Source organism: Nicotiana attenuata, chromosome 12, assembly GCF_001879085.1.
Source record: "Nicotiana attenuata strain UT chromosome 12, NIATTr2, whole genome shotgun sequence".
NCBI classification, from domain to species: Eukaryota; Viridiplantae; Streptophyta; class Magnoliopsida; order Solanales; family Solanaceae; genus Nicotiana; species Nicotiana attenuata.
In genome coordinates this window covers 6,226,163-6,244,063 of record NC_032000.1, presented here as the reverse complement: position 1 = coordinate 6,244,063, position 17,901 = coordinate 6,226,163, and the positions used below count along the sequence as shown (strand labels likewise).

Below are 17,901 nucleotides of genomic sequence, written 5' to 3'. Positions count from 1 at the left end.
GGGGGTGGGGGGGGGGAAACGTTGTGCAGGGTGTATTACTCCATGTTACGTAGTACGTACTCCCTCTGTTTCAATTTATTTGAACCTATTTCCTTTTTAGTCCGTTCCAAAAAGAATGAACCCTTTCTAAATTTGGTAACAATTTAGCTTAAACTTACAATTCTACCCTTAATGAGAAGCTTTTATAACCACACAAATACTCTGGACCCCTTTTTGACTTATTTAGGACCACAAATTCCAAAAGTCTTCATTTTTACTTAAACTCCGTGCCTAGTCAAACAGGTTCACATAAATTGGAACGGAGGGAGTAATATTCAAGAATATGGGACATTGATACCCATACAATAAAATATTTTTTCGCCAATTTTATTTTATATGATACTATTTTTATTTGGAGAGTCAAATAATATTTTCTTTATTCATAATTTTTGCATATTAAATACTTTAATTATAGAAAATGCAATCTATAGTACATTTTATCTATGTAAATGTTATTTTTAATGTTGAAATAGCAATTATTTGGATACTCTTACACCAAATTCATTAGTTTTTCTTAACAAAAGAATAATAAATTTTAATCAAAAGAAAATATTTCTAATTATTTGTTTAAATTTTGGTGAATAAAGTTATCCAAGACTTATACTGGTGGGAGATTACATGCATGTCGTAAAATTGAGCTGCACGCAAGTTGACTTGGATCAAAATTATAAAAAAAGAAGGAAAGAATAAGAAAATGGGCATGAAAAGATAAAGATGAAAAGCACTTGAGCTAAGAGTTGACGAATAATAAATTGTCTTTTTATGTTTGGAATCTTTCACTTTTTTTAATTGTACCAAATTGAAGTGGTTGTTTTGTACTTTTACAGATGTTAAAGGGCTTTAATTGTTCATTTAAATGGAATTTTGGGCCCCATTGCAATTTAATGGTTATAAGCCTAGTAGCAGTATGCCTACTCCCCTATATTTGTTTTTTGTCCCCCTATTTTAAGTCAAAATTACCAACTTTCCCCTATTTATATATATCCATAAATTGGTCTTTTTCCCCATTTTAGCACTCACTTTTTAAAGAATATATCTTTTATTCCCCGGCAATAAAAAGGAAGAAAAAGAGATATATTCTTATACTACGAAAAAGAAAAAAGAAAAAAGAAATAGGAAAGTAATAGCAAAAATTGAATTTCAAATGGAGAAACCCTTAGAATTAAGTTTAATTACTATTTTTGAAAGATTTGAGTGTAAATTGAAAACAAAATCAAATATTTAAAACAAGTAATGAGCTAAAATATTTTTTGGGGATAATTAAAAATTTATTACTTCGTTTTCAGTCATAGGTGATGTTTATTTTGATATATAAAAGGGGCAAACCTCAAAACTTTTCTTAAAATTTCATTTTTCATGAGAAGGCAAGAAGACTTTAGTATTTCATGTTATCTTTTTCTCTTAAATAAAAAAAAAAACTTATATAATTTTATGGGGAAATTGGAGTTCAATAGATTAATGACCTTCTTTTTTCCATATGTATGTACTTTTTCCTTTTACAAAAAGAAGAAAAATTATTTTGCTTCCCTTTTTTTATCATCTCAATCAAAGTCAATTTGGGATAATATCATGGTTATTTAATTTTAATATTCTATTCAAACAAAAATTATTCGATCTTCATGAATATTCCAAAATGATAGATATCATGTTGAAAAAGCAACACAAATTCATGTTCCCTTTTTCTTCCTCCTCTTTCTATTAAAGCAAATACATACTCTTCTTTCCTTTCTCCTATTTGAATCTTTTCAAAATTTGTAGATTAATCAACTTTATTTACTACTAAACACACTCAAATAACTTGTAATATAAAACACTCATAATTCTTTAAATTATTTGTGAAATTCATACGTGCAAGTTAAATATTTTTTAGATTAAACACTATTTCTAGTTCAAAAGTACTTCAAGAAGAAAAAGGTGAGGAAAAATAGGTTTACTATTCTTATACAATTTGAGCTTACATAGTGTTAAAAGAAATTGTCTTGCATTTTTTTCCTACTACAAAAAGAAATATTAAAATAAATGTTGTGTCTAATCAAAGAAGAAATTTAATTTCATCTCTCTTACATGATTTTAGATACAAATAATAGTAACTTGATGTCTTCAGTTGCGTAATCACTATAGCGTAAATAATACAAGTCTTTTATTTTACGTATCTAACTAACTCGCGTAATTCCATTAATTTTATCAAATTCCTTCAATTGCTGAAATAGTGATAGAGACTTTTGACCAAAAAAAATTGTACTCTTAGTTAATGGTAAATATTTAAGAAATCATTTTTCTTGATAAAATCTATCAAATAGTACACCATAATTAGAGAAGCAGAAGACATACGGTACCAAAAATTATTGTCCCTAGGCAAAGGGTAATTTCGTCATTTCAAGCACAGTACAAGTACCAAACAATAAAGCATATACCTGAAGTACATACATAATCCTAAAACCTTTAAATAAGAGAATATTCAAAAAGGTTACTTTAGCAAAAAAATTTAATTTACATCAAATTCCTCCGACTTGTACGTTAGGGTAGATTGCTTATATCATATCCTTTTGGATACGAAACTCTACGTAAATATAAAATATTTTATACATCAGCCTGTCAATTTTTTTTTATTTCTTTCGACCTATTATTTTTCTAAAATTATTGTACCTTAAAGAAACAATAATAAATAAGTTTAACTACTATATTCACTAACGATATAAAAATCGCAGATAAAATTTACTAATAATTAAAAATATTTTTTAGCTATTATTATACTTATAATTTTTATTGGTTTCCTACTTCTTTAAAGTTCCGATTAATTCAAAAAGTATCATTTCTATGTTTCTTGATTTTTCACTTGAGGTTTGGTATTCGTCTTAATGTTCGACTAATTCAAATTCGAACTACGTAACATTCATTAGAACAAAAAATACTCTCTACTAAGGTTTTTTTTCTAATTTTAAACAAAAAATATTTAATTAATAACGAGAAATTTTATCTATTCCACTACAATCTTTAATAGTATTACTCTATATAACTTAAATCCATAATAAATACTCCTTATCATCTTCAAACCAAATTTATGTTTGACCCAAAAAAAAACCGCACTTTCTCTCTCTATTTTCTCCTTCTGCTCTTTCTCTCTCTAAAATCACCGCCTTCCGCCGCTGTTTACTGCCAGAGAACTTCAGTCACCTTTCTTCTTTCCCCCTTTTTTTTTCCTCTGAAAAAGCAAAAAAGTTTGCTTTTTTCTTTTAAAAAATCTATCTTTTCGCCAAAAATTCAATTTTTTGGCCTTTTGATTCATTACAATCTCAGTAAATTTGCTTTTAGTTAAACAGTTAATTAACTACAAAACCCATTTCTTCATTTTCCAAAAAAAATTCCCCTTTCTTTGATCCAACGGCGAAGATTTACCCTCTCAGTCTGTTTATTTGTCAGCTTTTCATTTTTTTAGTTTATATTTGTCTTCTCTACGTAAGTTTCTCTCTGACCATACTTTTTAGTTACTTATTTCTATAAATAGATTTATGTATGTATATATATGAATGTATTTATGTATATATATAGCTAACGGAGTATATTGCTATAACTAAAAACTGAGTTTTCTTCTTACTGTAGCGTTTACGTAATAAGTATTATATATAAATTAATAGTTTTTTGCATTTTTGAAGGAATTTGTGATTGGCATGCACTATGTACGTTACAATTTGGAACATTTTTGAATGTCCTTAGTGTTTGATTTTTATTTGATAGTTATACTCCTTCCGTTTTTGTTTTTGGGTATTGAATTTGTGTGATTTAATGGATTTTATGATTGAATAGTTAATTCTTTGTGGTATTGATAAAGAACTGATTTTTGGTTAATTGGTATCACAGATATGATTTAGAAGTTACTACTGTAATTTGCTGGTGGATAGTTGTGTGAATTGTTCTTATTGTTGTGCTAACAGTCAACTCTAAACTCGCCAAGAAAATTGTTATTTTGGTATCTAGGATATATTGTGGTGATTAATTAGAAAAGATTCTAAACTGAATTAGGATTACTAGATTTTAAAATTTAGGAACTTATCATTTTGCTGAAGATAGGTTTGTATGCTATATGCATAGAAGCTGAATATAATCACACTCATTTAGGCAAGGGCAGCCCGATGCACTAAGCTCCCGCTATGTGCGGGGATCCGGGGAAGGGCCGGACCACAAGGGTCTATCGTACGCAGCCTTACCCTGCATTTCTGCAAGAGGCTGTTTCCACGGCTCGAACCCGTGACCTCCTGGTCACATTGCAGCAACTTTATGCCAAGGCTCCCCATCAATCAGACTCATTTACTGAGATATATGTTTTATTTTTAATTTTGAAGTTGCTTTATGTTTCTGTATGCTTCTATATCTTTAAGGTCAGTTTTGATACAAATAGAGAGCTAAAGTCTGAAATACAATGGATTATGTGTTGGTAATTTCCATTTTTATTTGGGGTGAAGGTGACAGACTTTCTTGTATATTCTTTACTGAGAGTCAGTAAATTAGAACATTGTATAGGTATGAGATTTTTGGATCCCTTCCTTTAGTTATTGTATAGGATTCCTATCTTTACTTGCAAATTTTCCTTTAGATTGGGTTTGCTTTTAGTTTACCATTCTCAAATAAAAGATTGTATTTGCTTTTCCTTCACTTTCATTCTTCTTTATCCTCCTGTTGCTGAAGGAAGTCTGCTTACTTTTCTAGGATTTGCAGTAATAATTTAGTTTTCATTAGTTTGTAGTATTTGACAAGGTACCTTTGATAAAATATATTGTCATTTGTTTGTTCTATACTAGCTTGAGGCAAATAAGTAGCATCCTTCATGATGTTCAATCGATTTTTAAAAATGTACTCCTTATTTTTCACAACTAGAATCACTATATGAACTGGTAATCACAGTCCCATTTATCTTTTTTGTGCAGTGAAAAGGCTTAAGGAGTTGAACTCTGGCAAACTAGGCGTATGGAGCCTAATGGGCATAGAAAGGGTAAAAAAAAGAATTATGTTACCTTACAAAATGGCGGTCTTAGCACATTGAATATTGATGATGAGCTAGATCCATGGACTGCTTGGGCGTACAAACCTCGCACTATTACGTTGTTGCTTATTGGTGCATGTTTACTCATGTAAGTTTGTTGATGTATAGACTCCATATGCATAGGTGAAATTATTGCGGTTAACGGTTATAATTTACCAATTAATTATGTGATTATCCACAAAAGAAACATTGAGTATAAAATTTACCAAGATGCTATTCGGAGCTCTTCTATCATAATCTCCTCTTGGATTTAGCAACAGTATTCAGAATTACTTAAGATTAGTGAAGACGTGTTTTTTTCCCTTTCTGTATGTGCCTCTTTCATAGTTGTCTTTCCTAATGTATTTGAGCTCTTGTTGAGCTCAAGGGTTTGGTAGAGAAAAGCACTCGCAATGTTCTGTATGATCTCTTCCTTACTCATTTACTGATTGTTAATTCTTTCTGTAACTTTGCTCGAACATTACCAAGCTTCTTCCTATTTTTCGCAGCCAGTGGCATACACAGTTGAAAAGTTTCACTCTGTCGTATCTGACGTCTTACCAAGTTTACTATTGTTGTAGACCTTCTTACTTCATCAAAAAAAAAAAAAAAGAAAAAAGAAGAGAAGTTTACAATTGTGGTAGACAAAAGCATCTGATAAATAGAATGCCTTACTAATTACTTACTGATTATTGGTACCTTTCTTTTTTGCTTGCTATTATGAAGTTTTCCTATTTTTTCTAAAGTCAATATCATTTTCTTACTTGCCTATGTCATCACGATTGCAGCTGGGCAAGTGGAGCTCTTAATCCACAAAGCGCTCCTTCTGGTGATCTTGTGACATCTGTGAAAAGGTGTGCAGCTTGTAACATTACATTTCTGTTTATATTCTTTCTAATTTTCACGAGAAAGTGAAAGTCGTTTTGTGCTTCTTTTAGGGGTGTTTGGGCAATGATTGCAGTGTACCTTGCTTACTCTCTGCTGCAAGCCCCCTCGACGTGAGTTGTTGCTACACCTCTCCCTCCCTCCCTCCCTCTCTCTCTCCCTCTCTTCGTTTTTTGGAGTAACATTGTTAAAATGTGATTGGTGAAAATGATTCACCTAAAAGAAATACTAAGACATGACTGCATGTCTGCATTTATTCTTTGTATATCTTATTTATTGAGTGTTCTCTCCACTTCTACTTTACCACTTCTTGAATAAAAAGAAGGTATCTTATGATGTTCTATTTTTGGCTGTGGTCTTGTGGAAGTGCTAGAAGTTGGAGTTTCTTTTGACTCCTCTTTGGTTTATCAGTTAAGTTGTATTGTTAATCAATTAAGTGACATTTATGATCTATAGTCTTTTACCATAGTTATCTTTGATGTTCTTTCTTTACAGGGTGCTCATTAGGCCACATCCTGCCATTTGGCGCCTGGTTCACGGAATGGCTGTCATTTACCTTGTTGCTTTGACGTTTTTGCTTTTTCAGGTGAGTTGGTTAGCAGAAAATATTATTCCTAATTGTATGAAGGAATGAGATAACACAATAGTTTTTGCTTTTTAGCTTTCAGTTTCCTTTCTGATATTAATCCAGCCATCCAATTGTTGCTGTGAGATATGAATACTTTGTTGTCTTTTCCTCAGAAGCGGGATGATGCTCGGCAATTTATGAGATATCTGCATCCTGATCTGGGTATTGGTAAGAATTTTGCTTGTTCGTCATAATATTTTTGACTGAATCAGTTCATAATAAAATCTGTACTGTTTATCTCGTTTGCCATGTGAACTTACAGCTTCTACATATTTTAACTTACTGTGCAGAGCTTCCTGAAAGATCTTACGGTGCTGATTGCAGAATATATGTACCTGAAAATCCCACAAACAGGTTTAAGAATCTTTATGTATGATATCTTCTTTCACAATCCTTTTACCTTTTTTTTCAATTTGCTTTTTTCAAAACCTTGTATTTGCAGCTTCTCTGATTGGCACATTTGCTCTGTAGGACACACTGTTTGATGAGTTTGTTTTGGCTCATATCATAGGGTGGTGGGGAAAGGCCATCATGATTCGTAATCAACCTCTTTTGTGGGTCCTATCCATTGGATTCGAGTTGATGGAGGTCAGAACCTTTCTCAGATCCTCTTGAATGGTTTCCAGCTTTTCGTTTTCCAATAACAAATAGGGGAGCAGTTCAATATTTTCCGTCCTCATTAGTATTTATGTTTTCAGCTTACCTTCCGCCACATGTTACCAAACTTCAATGAATGCTGGTGGGACAGCATTATTCTTGACATATTGATCTGCAACTGGTTCGGTGAGAATCCTGGAGCCATTTGTCTTGGGCTTTTGTAAACTTTACATTCTTGACATGCTTAGGTAAACTGAGGTCCAGGGCTGGAGCTTTACGGATTCGGCCGAATCCAGTAGCTTTGATCCAAACCCTGTATTTGTCTTAAGACATCCATTGAACTTGTACAAATTGTTAATTTAGAACTCAATAGCTTGAATGTACTAGAATCCCGAACCCGTAATCTTCAAATCCTGGCTCCGTCTCTGTTAATGTCATATTATCAACTGTTTATCCCACGAGTGTTTGGTTTCCCCAACATGTGATTATGGATACTATGGTTAGTACACTGATGTTTGCATGTGCTGGTCTCTCAATTTCCGGTCATTTGTAGTCAATCAAAGGGGTAAATGTGCAATCTTTTGCTTGTTAAGTGTGCTTGTTCATTTGAATTCTGAAAGCATTCCCAGATTGATGAAGTTTATCACGTGTTGTTAAATTTGCTTCTTAATTTGGTCTATATGAATTACTATATGCTGAGGCACAGTAAATAAAGACCACTGCAAGAAGAAGAATTAATCATGAGAAGGATGACGTTTTTAATTTATGCCTTTTATTTGTGTGAGAGAATCCCCCGTTCCCTGGATCTTTAGGGAAAAAATTTCTATAATGACCTGAATTTGCGTCTTATTTCACCAACAGCAAATGGTAAGGAATTTTGCCAGTTTACAGAGATAAGTTGAGATAATAGCTCTTCAAGCCTGATGTTTTTGAGGCTTGACACGCATCAATATGATTATTATATTTTATTAAATAAGGACTACAAAGAATAGTCTCGATAATAAAAACATTAAATCCCATGGGCCGGAATAACGACAATAAAAACATTCTGCATAATTACTAATCTGTGGTTTAAGTTTGATTATGGTCCTCAATTGTGTCCCATTCTCCTGGATTTTTGTGCACCAAAATTACCTTTTTGATTTCATATGTAGGCATATGGGCTGGAATGCGTACTGTTCGGTATTTTGATGGAAGAACATATGAGTGGGTTGGTATAAGCCGACAGCCAAATATCATGGGCAAGGTATGTCTGGTTAAGTGCTATGTTGGTTGTATACTTGGTTTTGGGTTTTGAGGAACAAAAGATATGCGACATTGCATTGTACATGTTCGGTACAGTTGATATAGGTAGCACTATGGTTTTGGTGTTGAACTAATGCAATTTCTGTTTTTTGTTTTGTAGGTCAAGCGAACACTTGGCCAATTTACTCCAGCACACTGGGATAAAGATGAATGGCATCCCCTTTTAGGTCCATGGCGATTTATTCAAGTCCTTACTCTCTGTGTTATATTCTTGACCGTAGAATTAAACACATTCTTCTTGAAGTTCTGTCTTTGGATTCCTCCGAGAAACCCTCTGATAGTGTATAGGTTGGTTTTCTGGTGGTTAATTGCATTACCGACAATCCGCGAGTATAATTCTTACCTACAGGACAGGTATGTCCTACCAATAACATTATGAATAAGCTCTCTTTCCTTTTTCCTTATTTCTCACTTTTCCATTTACTACTATCATATTCAGAAAACCGGTGAAAAAGGTGGGAGCATTTTGCTGGCTTTCACTGGCGATCTGCATTGTTGAGCTCCTAATCTGCATCAAGTTTGGACATGGTGAGCATTACATCTTGAATTCTCATTTTTGGGAGTATTTCAGTAGTTTAATTTTTTTTAAACCGAGACATCCCTGAGGACCAGCTAGTGTTGTTCGAAAATCGATGGATAATAGACCTGTCCCTTTACCCTTCTCCGCTTATATAGCAGGCTCTAATCCATGCTAGGACATGCGTCTAACGCACAAATCACGTGTTATCCGCGCTAAGAGCCTAAGACATGCATCTAACGCAGAAATCATGCATCTAACAGCTAGTGTTCGAAATTCGATGGATAATGGATCTGTCATTTTACCATTCTCCGCTTAAATAGCAGGCTCTAATCCGCGCTAGGACATGCGTCTAACGCACAAATCACGCGTTGTCTGCACTAAGAGCCTATGACATGCATCTAACGCAGAAATCGTGCGTTGGCAAGACCAGAGCCACGGGGGTTCATTAGTTCGTATTTTTTTGACTTAATCTTTTTTTTTTTGGGCGTCGTCTTTCAGGATTATTTCCCAACCCAATGCCCAAATGGGTGGTAATTTGCTGGTCATGTATTGGTACTGGCTTTGTGATATCTCTTGCTGTGTGGTCGTGCCATTTACATAGAACAATGAGGAGAAAGCGCGACTAAGTTTACCTCTGCAGTTCATCATTCTTTGCGTTCTTTTGGGTAGAATCAACCATGTTGTAAATACCCATTACCTTGTAACTGTATATGCTTGGGTTCTTTTAGGTTAGAGGTTACAGTTTAAACATGTAGTGAATCTCAATTCTTTTCAATAGGTTAAAGGTCAGTAGATGTCTTGTTTATTGAGTTGCATTATTTCTGCCTCGATTTTGCAGGCAAATTTTCTCCTTAATACAGGGTGTTAAGTATTATCAGTTTGACTCCCTATTTCATCTCTCTCTTTCTCTCTGTTTTTGTATCTTACTCTTATTAGGTATAATCCAATCTAATTCACATTGAATTTCAGGATACTTAGTCCTGAAGTTTGGGCGAATCGGCTAATCTTTAAATACTTTGTAAATTCTAGATATATTTTAAACCGCAGGCTTATTAAAAGGTAAAAATAGCACGAGCTAGCTAGTTTTCGGACTGGTCATTTAAAAATAGCCAGCGTTTGCAAAGTCATTGAAAAATAGCCATTATTTTGCTGTAACACGGAAAGTTCCAGCATAATATACTGGAGATCAGTGCACCTGTGTATGAACTTCCAGCATATTATGCTGGACCGGTATAATATGCTGAAAGTCCAATATAATATACCCCAGTATATTATCTGGAGTATTTTTCGGATTTTGAACAGTGTTTTCGTTTAGATTTATCTTTACATGAAAAGTGGTTAAATTTCAATTACTTTTGAAACTGTGGCTATTTTTGAATGACCACTTGAAATCTGATTATTTTTTAATTCTCCTTATTAAAAGTGGCTACTGGTGCACTTCGCCCATATATAACACTTAACTGGTACAAATTGTGACCAGTACATGCAACCACTTTTCTTCTTGTTGACTTGTGAATATAAATTTTCTTAGTCTAAAATACAGAAGTTGACAGGTTATTCTTACTGTTTGCTTGTGTCTAAATGAAAGAATTCTATGTATTTAACTTGTCTTTTAGTTGTTCTTTTCTTAGTTCTATGGACCAATTATTTACATTTGATGCTATACTCCTTGTTATTGTAAAAGAAGAAACAAGATTCTCCCATTTTAACTATGTATTTTTCTTGGGGATAAAGGATCAAAATGGTCTATTAATGAAATTTCTTGTTGGCTCAATGTAAATTACTCATTTAGCCAAGAGTTTTCAACCACATTGTAAGCTAAACAGGTGCTGACAAATAACTAACTAGCAACGAATAGGAAACGTATAGTAATGCTATGGATAATCCATATGAATAAAAAGAGAGTCTGCTGCACTAAACTCCCGTTATGCCGGGGATCCGAGGAAAGACTAGACCACAAAGGTTTATTGTATGCAGCCTTGCTCTGCATTTTTTCAAGAGACTGTTTCTACGGCTCGACCCCTGACCTTCTGGTCACATGATAACAACTTTACCACTTACGTCAAGGCTCCCCTCAATGGATTATCCATATGAATAACTGTAATAATATACTTCGGAAAACTAACTAACTCAGATTCTCCTTGTAGACATGCTGAGGTTCAAATATTCTTTACAGTCAAAGAAGATCAATTTCGTAGAAGATTAGATCAATAAATGTATGATAATTTGGTGAGGGAAGGAAAGATTTATATTCTTCAAACCAACTCATATTTGAGAATCATTTTTCTATAATCATATAGATGAATACACACTTTTTCACTCAACAATAATTTTTTGGTATCAATTATTTTCTAGGACCTATACACTGCACAAAAGTTTACTTTTTCTTTTTTCCTTTGGTCTAAAAATATCCTTATTTCCTAAAAAATTGCTGTTTTTGCAAATCCATGATCTTTGAATCTTCAGACTATGCTGCAATTCTCCCCTATGACTTTTACTTCAGAATTACCATATTTATTTGTATCTTCACTCAAACGTCCCTTTTAATAACGACGACGACGACGACGACGACCCAGTGTATTCCCACAAGTGGGGTCTAGGGAGGATGAGATGTACGCAGCCTTACCCTTACCCTGGACGGGCAGAGAGGCTGTTTCCAATAGACCCTTAGCTAAAGAACAAATATCCCTTTTAATCATACTTGTAAATTATGCAGGAAATGGCATGGAAGATATCTTTCTCTTCCAACTAGTCTTTCCTCTAACAATTTCTTCATTCTTGATCTGTTCTTTTATCTGAAGCAAATGTGTATAACTAAATGGCCTTTGATTAAATGACTCAAGCAATCCATTTGCCTCAAGAATACCTGATCCAAATGAAAATCCATGTAGTATACTAATTCTTCTTTTATGTTGATATTCATCAACTCCATCGTCGAAAAATCCCTCTTCATCTGGTTCACAAAGGGATTGAACAATGTCCGCGCTTCCACATTCTCTCCTATATTCTAGTATGATACTAGACAACTGATGACTCTCCAAAAAATGGTCAGGAATAGCCTGCAAAAACACATAAAACATAACCAAAAACTATTTTAGTATGTGTTTTTTGTCGTCAAGAATCATGTTGTTAGATGTTTATTTCACCTCTAGCATCCAACGAACGTATTTTACATTATTTACATGGTGATTCATGTCCAAATCACTTCTCTTTGGCTGCAAAAAAAAATTGGAAAAACATCAAATGATGAGTAACTATGAGTCTTTGGCATATCGAAAGGGATGCTGCCATGTGACTAGAAGGTTACGGGTTCAAGCCGTGGAAACAGCCTCTTGCAGAAATGCAGGGTAAGGCTGCGTAGAATAAACCCTTGTGGTCCGGCCCTTCCCAGACCCCACACATAGCGGGAGCTTAGTGCATCGGGCTGCTCTTTTTAGTCTTTGGCATATCGATGAGACACTGAAATCTTGTTAAAAAATGCATGATCACCTTCAAATTCGAAAGGACATATTTAGCAGTATTATCCAACTTCTTTATCTTAATTGGATTTTCCTCTTTGATTGCTTGTTTGTTTATGAACCAAGGTGAGATCTCAGCTCTCACTTCTTCTGGCATCTTAGAAAGGCGCCTCGTTTGCTGGTTCATCATCACCCATGTACTGTGTTTCACACAAGAACTAAGTTATAACATTATGTTGGTTTTACTTGGAAAAAAGAGGAAGGCGAGCCTTGGCGTAACTTGTAAAGTTGCTGCCATGCGACTAGGAGGTCACAAGTTTGAGCCGTGGAAACAGCCTCTTGCAGAAATGTAGGGTAAGGCTGCATATAATAAATCCATATGGTCCGGCCCTTCTCCGAACCCCGTGCATAACGGGTGCTTAGTGCACCAGACTTCCCGTTACTTAAAAAAAAAAAAGAGAGATTGTTGAAAGATTAAATTGGAAGCTAAACCTGGTTGCCCTGGCAAATACAAGGCCTGTGGCTTGACTTCTAATTTGCCAATCTCTTCTCATTCCATTTTTGCCTGATGCTCCAACCCATGTGTCTATCTCTATTACTTCACCCCTGTTTCAATCTTTTTGTTAGGCCTAATACCATCTTCTTTTCTTCTATAAAAATCAAGATTCCTAGCAAAATTGTTTGAATAAATGAATCCTTGCTACAAGAAACTCGAAAAGTTTCCTAGCGCAAAATCAAGAATTCGTGGCACGACTAATCTCCAGCTTTACTGCAACAACAACTACGCCTCAATCTCAAGCAAGTTAGGATCGACTATATGATTCGTTACTTTCGATGTTGCTCCATTTAACCTCATCTGATACGATATTATAGAAAATACAGAAAAAACTAAAAACTAAAAAGCACTAGACGTTCTCTATATTTTCTACTGGCATAATTCTCCGACAAGACGAATTAAAAGACTCCTCGAAACCATTGGACATAAAGTAAATATGGTAATATGACTAAGATCTAATCTCAGCTAGGTTAAAATGTTTGATAAGAGAATTAAATGTTACCATATTGGATAATGATCTACTTGAACTTGCATTCTTGAAACTACCCATATAAGGTTGTGTTTCATCATCCCATGTGTAGCACCAAATCCATCACTAAGTAATCCTGACATCCACACATGATTCAATGCTGTTTCCTGCAAAAAGACGACCCGAATTTGGATTAGTCGAGCCAGTAGGTTCTGGACACCGAATAGTTAAACAAAAGTACTACTACAACACTTCTATGCCTCAATCCCAAGCAGAGGCGGAGCCAGGATTTGAGAGGTCGTAAGTGTACTTTTTGATTCAACCAAAATCTGCTTTGTATAAAGGGTGCCCAATATTAATATATCACTATATTCTAAAGACATATACATGTATACGTGAAATTTTTGCCGAACTTTACGGGTGCCGGTGACCCCTCTACTTAGGTCTGCCTCTGATCCCAAGCAAGTTGGGATTAGCTATATGAATCTACCTATCCATTTCACTCTATTTATCCTTGTGGTTCGAGTTTAACAATTAAAAGGGCAGTCCGGTACACTAAGCTCCTGCTATGCGCGGGGTCCGGGGAAGGGCAAGACTACAAGGGTCTATTGTATGCAGCCTTACCCTGTATTTCTGCAAAAGGCTGTTTTCACGACTTGAACCCGTGACCTCCTAATCACATGGCAACAACTTTACCAACTACGCTAAAACTCCCCTTCGACTTTAACAATTAATAACATTTAAATTAATGAAATGGGGAAAAAATGATGATCACCTGAAGTAAGTTAAGGATGCTTTCAATTGTAGCAGTTTTATCAGGACCGACTTCATAAGACCTTATAACAACTGTCTGTCTATATGCTCCTTCAACAATTAAGCCTTGTCTATAAGTATCCACAAGTTGCTTTTTTGAAGGTATATTTTGCCTAACTTGTGACATTGGTATGTACAAACTTTCATCACAAGTTGTTGTCACATGACCATTCTTGGATTTTAACATGTCTAATTTCACAACATTACCATTGATAGGATTTTTGGATTCTTGATTCTCACTTGGAATTGAACATTTAATTATGGTAAAATGGGAGGTAAAAAAAGGGCAGCTCGGTCGACGAAGCATCCGCTGTTCACACAGGGTCCGAGGAAAGGCCGCATTTCGAGGGGCCATAAAATAGGTCTGGGAGAGGGTCGCAACCCAAGGGGGAATAAAATGGGATGTAGAAGCAGAAAAAGGGGAATACCACATTTTTATTTTGACTTTTTATTATTTTGTGGGGTTATTCCCTTTGGTTTGAAGAACCAAATTGAGGGGATGGACAGAGATTTTATAAGACAATTTTCAAGAAAAGTTGATAAAAGAAATTGATCATCAGCATTAGCAAGAAAATTGGAGCTTTGTTGTATAGTTTGAGAATCTCTAAGTGATTCTAAGCTGTTGCTGTCTTGCTGATGTTAATTAGTTTTAATGAGTATTTTCTTAGCAGTAATCGACAGATTGAAAAAGTACAATTTAGGATACAAATGCAAACTTCTAGTTTCTTTAACCACTTTTTTGGTGTCTCACAACTCAAATTTTGGACCACCAAGGGGCGTGGAATCAGCCACTGACGCTTGCATCAGGGTAGGCTGCTTACGTCACATCCTTTGAGGTGCGGTCCTTCTCCAAACCCTGCGTGAACGAGGGATTCTTCGTACACCAGGCTGTTCTTTTTTTTAGTATCTCAAAGCTCAAATTTGGACCACCAAGGTGTGTGTAAATGTTTGATTCTTACACCCTTAACTAGAAGTCTCGGTTTCACGCCTCAAGAATAAAGAACTTGTTGTAAAAATAGCACGGTGTAGCCAGTTTTCGGACTGGTCAATCAAAAATAGCCAGCGTTTACCAAGTCAATGAAAAATAGCCACCGCTTTGCTGCAATAGAGACCGGTCCAGCATAATATACTGGAGTTCGGTGCACTTGTGTATGAACTCCAGCATATTATGCTGGACCGGTATACTTTGCTGGCTCCAGTATAATATACTGGAGCACCGGTGCTCCAAACTCCAGTATATTATGCTGGACCGGTATACTTGCTGGAACTCCAGTATATTATGCTGGAGTTCTAGTGTACTTATGCTGGAACTCCATCATAATATGATGGAGTTCCAGCATACTTATCTTGGAACTCTAGTATAATATGCTGGAGTTCAAGTATACTTATGCTGGAACTCCAGCATAATATGCTGGCGTATTTTCTGGGTTTTGAACAGTGTTTTCGCTCAGATTTATCTTTACATGAAAAGTGGCTAAATATCGATTACTTTTGAAGCTGTGCTATTTTTGAACGACCAGTTGTAAATCTTGGTATTTTTGAATTTCACCCCATTATTTTACTTTTTCTTTTTTCCGGCCCATTGGCTCCTCGAGATTTCAGCTTATAAACAGTACAGCTATTGCTGTTTCTGGTAATAGTTTAGGAAAGTTGGGCGCTGAAGTGACCAATCCCAATACTATATTAAGAACTCACGTGTATATTGTCTCCACGTTTTTGGATCGTTTAAAGTTCCACTTGATTTAGGATAGGATTGTCAACCACCATTGCCACCCTATTAGGAGGCAAAACAAAGTGGGGATTTTTACGTCCTATAACAAAGGTTAACACCTTATTTATTTTAAATAAATATCATTTAAAAAAAATTATATTTTATAGATACCTTTTAAGGTTTATAACAAAATATTTAATTTTGGTTACCTCCTAGCCCTAAGCCACTAAATACGCTATTCAGTTACACTATTTTCTTTCTCTCTCTACTTTGATACATCCCATTCTCTTCCCCATTCCCTAAAAACACGATGTTCCATCTCAAAATTTCTCTCATCCACACTATTTTCTTTTCACTCCAATCAATTCTTGCACCGAATTGAATATCACTAAACTCATGGCTTAATTCCCTATACTTCTGATTGCTCAATGCTTTCAAAGGTGAATTATAAATAACTCTCTGCTTATCCCTAAAGGTGAAGTATAAAGAACTTTCTTTATGTTCTAAGCACGCGACGGTATCTTCCTGAAATGGGTCGAGCTTGAAGGGGTAGGTTTTTGCCATTTCGCCGTTATAGGAAGGGTTTGAGAGGGTTCCGTGGATTGTTTCGTCGTTGTTTGAATTGTATTGCTACGGCGGATTCGCCGAAAATTAGGGTTTGTTCTTGAACAAAGACGCGAAGTTTACGGCTGAGCAACTTGATTTTCTGTTAATATATTTCAATGCATTTTCATGTATTTCATTGTATTCATTGTCTTTTTTTATTGTAATTCAATGTATCTCGTTGTATTCCATGTATTTCATTGTATTCACTGTCTTTTTTTTCATTGTATTTCAATGTATCCTGCTGTATTCTATGTATTTTATTATATTTACTGTCTCGCCATATGCCATGAATGTATTCATATGTTTTTTTTAATTATATGTATTCAGATGTATTATATAATTTCTGCGAAGATTGCTATGTTTTTGGTGTATTTTTCGGTTGAGTATCTTTTTTATAACTGAAAATACAAAATTTGTGTGTTATAATTGAGTTTTTGAGTTATATTAGGAGTCTATTATGTTAATTGATTCACTTTCCGTTTTAAAAACAGTGTAATCCCCTATTTCACGCCGTGAATACAGTCTAATACAGTTGAATACAATAATCTGTCCAGCTGTAATCCCATGTTTCACTCCATGAATACAGTCGAATACACTCAAATACAACAATTGATTAGCTGGACTTCCCTGATTCACGCCTATTTTTGCTACTGTATTCATGAATACAATAGCTTAAATACATCAAATACATCTTATAACCACACAAAAGGTATCTATAATCCGTAATATAGCAAATGGTATCTATAGGTGGCTAATTACTACCAAAAGATAGTGCTTTATGAAAATTTTTCAACAGTATAATTTAGAACGAACCCATCGGAAAACATCTTTGCTGAATTTTCTTGTATCCCCCGTTTCCCTGTCGAGAAAACAACCATCTAATACATGTAGATGTTGTCAGATAAAACCGGATTCAACATGTCCGAGCGGACTTGGATGCACAGCACAAGTTTTCATAACTCTGCTCCTCGAGGTTCAAGGAGATAGAAAAGAAATCACCTAACAATATGTTTTTTGCGTATGCTAGGATGTAAACCTTAGTCTCACATAGTATTCATTCCGTTTCATTGACCCTAGGCCAAAGCCTTTGGTGCTCAAGGGATTCAAGATTTTAAACAAGCAGTCATAAAGTATCACTATATTCATCACTCTTTACTCACAAAGCATGCAAATTTCATTTGAAGGCAACAGTCTAAACAAAAAAACAAGCTATTTTGAATCCTCGAAATACAATCAGCCATTTTCATGGGGGGGGGGGGGGTAGGGGGGGGGTAACAGTCCCGTGAGTAGGAGGCAA

General features: G+C 34.9%; 2 protein-coding genes across 3 annotated transcripts; one reads left to right on the top strand and one right to left on the bottom strand.

The window, feature by feature from the left end:
* Window positions 3,101-9,888, top strand: LOC109235210 (CDP-diacylglycerol--serine O-phosphatidyltransferase 1-like). Of its 2 annotated transcripts, none has more exons than XM_019401225.1 (13): window positions 3,101-3,495; window positions 4,962-5,165; window positions 5,845-5,910; window positions 5,995-6,054; window positions 6,437-6,527; window positions 6,683-6,737; window positions 6,860-6,939; window positions 7,041-7,157; window positions 7,268-7,352; window positions 8,321-8,412; window positions 8,572-8,825; window positions 8,911-8,999; window positions 9,490-9,888. In XM_019401225.1, the coding sequence occupies exons 2-13, from the start codon at window positions 5,002-5,004 to the stop codon at window positions 9,615-9,617; spliced, it is 1,281 nt and encodes a 426-aa protein (XP_019256770.1). In that variant the 5' UTR covers window positions 3,101-3,495; window positions 4,962-5,001; the 3' UTR covers window positions 9,618-9,888. The 2 variants fall into 2 exon arrangements, with proteins under 2 accessions (XP_019256770.1, XP_019256771.1); XM_019401226.1 differs by lacking the exon at window positions 3,101-3,495 and adding an exon at window positions 3,594-3,716.
* Window positions 11,700-14,474, bottom strand: LOC109235838 (palmitoyl-acyl carrier protein thioesterase, chloroplastic-like). Its single transcript, XM_019402086.1, has 6 exons — window positions 14,250-14,474; window positions 13,508-13,641; window positions 12,942-13,055; window positions 12,481-12,649; window positions 12,138-12,206; window positions 11,700-12,050 (listed from the first exon to the last, which is right to left on the bottom strand). Exons 1-6 carry the CDS (start codon window positions 14,472-14,474, stop codon window positions 11,700-11,702), a joined length of 1,062 nt encoding a protein of 353 aa, XP_019257631.1.

What these genes read in the sequence shown, in the direction of transcription:
- LOC109235838 (XM_019402086.1), bottom strand. Translation starts at nt 14,474, where the DNA reads ATGTTAAAATCCAAGAATGGTCATGTGACAACAACTTGTGATGAAAGT. An exon ending in GTAGATCATTATCCAATATG is followed by an intron (nt 13,056 to 13,507) that starts GTAACATTTAAT and finishes AGATTGAAACAG; the next exon opens with GGGTGAAGTAATAGAGATAG. An exon ending in GTATTTGCCAGGGCAACCAG is followed by an intron (nt 12,650 to 12,941) that starts GTTTAGCTTCCA and finishes TGTGAAACACAG; the next exon opens with TACATGGGTGATGATGAACC.
- LOC109235210 (XM_019401225.1), top strand. Translation starts at nt 5,002, where the DNA reads ATGGAGCCTAATGGGCATAGAAAGGGTAAAAAAAAGAATTATGTTACC. An exon ending in TGACGTTTTTGCTTTTTCAG is followed by an intron (nt 6,528 to 6,682) that starts GTGAGTTGGTTA and finishes TCTTTTCCTCAG; the next exon opens with AAGCGGGATGATGCTCGGCA. An exon ending in GCATCCTGATCTGGGTATTG is followed by an intron (nt 6,738 to 6,859) that starts GTAAGAATTTTG and finishes CTTACTGTGCAG; the next exon opens with AGCTTCCTGAAAGATCTTAC.